The 4,012-nt window shown below is 39.1% G+C and overlaps 1 protein-coding gene across 1 annotated transcript; it reads right to left on the bottom strand.

Moving 5' to 3' along the window:
• Positions 1-356: 356 nt before the first annotated feature.
• On the bottom strand, positions 357-3,790 carry LOC118038798 (ruBisCO large subunit-binding protein subunit alpha). Its single transcript, XM_035045222.2, has 8 exons — positions 3,503-3,790; positions 3,219-3,402; positions 2,898-3,019; positions 2,574-2,781; positions 2,318-2,463; positions 1,898-2,204; positions 1,039-1,490; positions 357-922 (listed from the first exon to the last, which is right to left on the bottom strand). Exons 1-8 carry the CDS (start codon positions 3,554-3,556, stop codon positions 632-634), a joined length of 1,764 nt encoding a protein of 587 aa, XP_034901113.1. The 5' UTR covers positions 3,557-3,790; the 3' UTR covers positions 357-631.
• Positions 3,791-4,012: the final 222 nt, after the last annotated feature.

Here is a 4,012-nt window from a genome sequence, read left to right as displayed (position 1 = left end):
CACAGGCCGCTTAGCATTCATAAGAACAAAATGGGCATTATAACTCGTCTGTAATTATTGTGCCAGACGATGATGATCACGACAACTAGGAGAAAGGTCGCTAGCATAGAATTTGACTTGATTTCGCAGCTGAGGAATCCAATTTTTATTTTTTTTGTAGAAATGGTTCTGTTCTCCGGGACCGGCTCTATTCATTAATAGCCACCGGTGTTCTGAAACCTGACCTGTTTTGGTGGGTTGACGCAAGGACACATCAACCTGGACTCTGATTCGAGTTAGTGAAAAAAATTGAAATTTTTAATCACAAAGTCGTTTAGAGATTTTGCTTAAAAAATCAAAATTATGTAATGCTTGCATTTAGTCCAACTGCATTTGGCAGCCTGCATTAACAATTCAATGATCAAATACAAACACTTTGAAGGGATGAGGTTAGGTCGAGACTGACGAGCTCTGGGGACCAGAAGACGTCAAGCAGATATGAAATTTGGTTGCTCATGTTTTTTTCTAATCCGTCCACAAGGGGCACTAATATCAAGCACTTATCCTACAAATATCAAACACTTATCCTTCTAATATGCCGCAGAAAAACACTCATATTTGAAATCCTAAAAAGGGCTAAAGATCCCGACGATTACACAGCATATTGACCTTGTGTGGCAGCAGCTGCAGGTGTCTTGGGCTTGGGCTTTTCTACAACAATGGCCTGGGTGGTCAAGACCATTCCAGCAACAGATGCAGAATTCTGCAGAGCACATCTTGTCACCTTTGCCGGATCAATGACTCCAGCCTCCATCAAATTCTCATACTTGTCTGTCATGGCATTATAGCCAATCTCCCATTCACTAGCCTTTAGCTTCTCCACAACCACCTCACCCTCAATTCCAGCATTTTGAGCAATCAATGATGCTGGTGATACCAGGGCCTGGATGCAAAGAACTTGGTCATCAGTACCTTCTAGCATTTTAATTCTATTTTGTAAGTGTTAGGAGCCTAATTTCACTAGTATACATCTATTGAGAAGTGACAGCAAAATATTACCTTCTGCACAATGTCGGCACCTAACCGCTCATCTGCATCTTCAATTTTGTCCTTGATTGCAGGAACACAAGTTGAGAGATGAACCAAAGCAGCACCACCACCAGGCACAATTCCTTCCTCTATGGCAGCAAAAGTTGCATTCTTGGCGTCCTCAATGCGTAGTTTGCGATCCTCAAGCTCAGTCTCCGTTGCAGCACCCACTTTGATAACAGCAACTCCACCAGACAATTTGGCAATTCTTTCAGCCAGTTTCTCTGAGTCATAAACAGAATCAGTCTCAGACAACTCTTTTTTCAATTGTGCAATCCTAGCTTGCAATTCATCTTTCGATGCAGCATCAGCAATTATGGTTGTGGAATCCTTGCTGATTGTAACCTTCTTGGCCAAACCAAGCTGCTCAATTGATGTGTTTTCAATGCTCAAACCAAGATCACTAGCTTGAAATTCAGCTCCTAAAATGTCAGGAAAGCAGATAGAAGATGAGCACCAAAAAATTGTATCAGCAGATTTACAACTTCACAGCTTGAGGAGATTACACAATGCCAATATGAAGCAAAAAGTATCCACATCCAGAATTTCAAACCCACATTTAGAGTAAAATGTCCAGCTTCACTATGTCAAATCATATGTGCATGCTAACAACTAGTGCATATGCTCCTAAAAATTAGTAAATTGAAACTTTTTCTCTTGTTCTTGCCTCATCTGCAACACTTTTCCGAGGATCCAAAATAGCTATTGCTGTTTGTCTAACAGTTGAACAGTTATAGCACAGCAGGAAACATAAGTGGGAATGGTTTAGTAGACATAATAATTCAGCAACAATGAAGAAAACATAACTATTCCATAAAATGCAGAATACCTGTTAAAATGGCAATATCTTGAAGCATAGCTTTCCTCCTTTCGCCAAAACCAGGAGCCTTGATAGCAGCAACATTGAGTACACCACGTAGCTTGTTCACCACAAGGGTAGCCAAAGCCTCACCAGTTACATCCTCGGCAATTATAAGCAAAGGAGCTCTCAATTGAGTAGTCTTTTCTAGCAAGGGAATTATGTCTTTGATTGCAGTAATCTTTTGATCAGTAATCAACACTCTAGCATTCTCAAATTCACAAATTAACTTCTCTTGATTTGTAACAAATTGAGGAGAAATGTAACCTCTATCTATCTGAAATCAAAATAGTGAATGAGAATAACATACAAGAACCCAATTGTTAAGAGTTATGACTAAAAAATACACTGGTTGAAACTATATTGGCAACCAGATAAAGGAACACACACCTCCATTCCTTCTTCGACTTCAACCATGGTCTCAAAGGAAGATGAAGACTCAATTGATAAAACACCATCAGGCCCAACCTTGTCGATTGCATCGGCAATCATTGCGCCAATGAGTTCATCATTTCCAGCAGAAATTGACGCAACAGCTATAAACAGAACAAGAAACAAATCACTAAATCAAGGATGTGGAAAATAACTGAACAAGTAGACTTAGTTGAGAAAATGACAACAACAAAGGCTTGGTAGGAGCCCATACCTTTAATGTCATCACGACCTTTAACAGGTCTGGCCTTCTTCTCTAGCTCTTCTACCAAGCCCTGCACAGTTTTATCAATTCCCCTTTTTATAGAAACTGGATTTGCTCCAGAGGTGACGCTCAAAAGCCCTAGTTTGATTATTTCCCGTGCAAGAACTGATGCAGTTGTTGTTCCATCACCAGCCGAGTCATTAGTTTTACTTGCTACCTTCAACCATAAACCCAAACATAGAACCTCGCTCAAGGCACGTGATAATGGTATGGTATGACTAAGAGTAACCTGAATTTTCAATTGGGCAAAAAAGGAGTGAGCAAAGGTCTAACCTCTCTGATGAGAGCCGCACCAGCATTTTCCATGGGATCAGGGAGCTCAATAGCTCGCGCAATTGTTACCCCATCATTAACTACCTTTGGACTTCCAAATTCATCTAAGACAACATTTCTACCTGCAATTTCCACCAAACAAACTTGGCACTGATCCTCCATAATACCAACTAAACTCTATCCTCTACCATTTAACCTCAATTTCTAAACACCACTACATACTAGTTGTATTCACAAATAAGCGATGAAAATAATAATAAGAACCTAAATTCTTTTAAATAATTCGAGTTGTAAATTAGAATACAATATGATGAAAGTTACCCCGGGGACCAAGAGTAAGGCCAACAGCATCGGCAAGCTTATCAATTCCGGATTGGAGGGCAGCTCTGGATTTCTGATCAAATGCAATATCCTTGGCATTTGCTCGCACAGAAAATCTTCTGCTTGATAGCCCATAATTCAGCCTTGAGTTGTTTTGCTGATTGCCTCTCCTCCTCGGCCCTCCCTACAAGCACAGTCACACAAACCCATCAATAAATCTTTCAAAAAAAGAGCAGAGCAACCAAGGAAAGGAAAAGGGTCTGTAGTACAGTACAGCATAGTACCTGTTTAGGAGAGCAAAGAATGGAAGCTGTGGAGAGAGCATGAGATGTTGCCATTTTATTATTGTTTATTCAGTGAGTTTGGGTGAGGATAAGGAAAGGAGGCCAAGAGAACCGAAGCAAAGGAAGAGATGGTAGCTAGGGTTTAGTTTTAGTGTGAAAAATTGAAGTTCCGGAACATTCTTTCACTTCGTAGAAGCGTTGAGGTTTGATTGAGTTGTGTCTGATTTTCAGCTTACCTATTTTGTTGCCTTCTGCTCGTTGCTTCTGCTTCAGTTTCGGACCCTAGCTACTATCCAAATCAAGATAGTTTTTTTTTTTTTTTTTTTTAATATATATATAAAATTTTTTTTAAAAAAAAAAGGTAGTTTTGAAAATTAAGTGTTACCTAAGAATTTTTTTTTTCTTCAACATTTTTAAGATACAACTTTCGTATACCTATAATGTCCTTAGAAAAATTTAATAATTTTTTAAATAATGATAAAAAAAAAAAGTGAATCTAGCAAATAAAAA

Source organism: Populus alba, chromosome 4 (assembly GCF_005239225.2).
Source record: "Populus alba chromosome 4, ASM523922v2, whole genome shotgun sequence".
NCBI lineage: Eukaryota > Viridiplantae > Streptophyta > Magnoliopsida > Malpighiales > Salicaceae > Populus > Populus alba.
The sequence above is the reverse complement of the archived record's forward strand: the minus strand, read 5'-3'. Positions and strand labels throughout refer to the sequence as shown.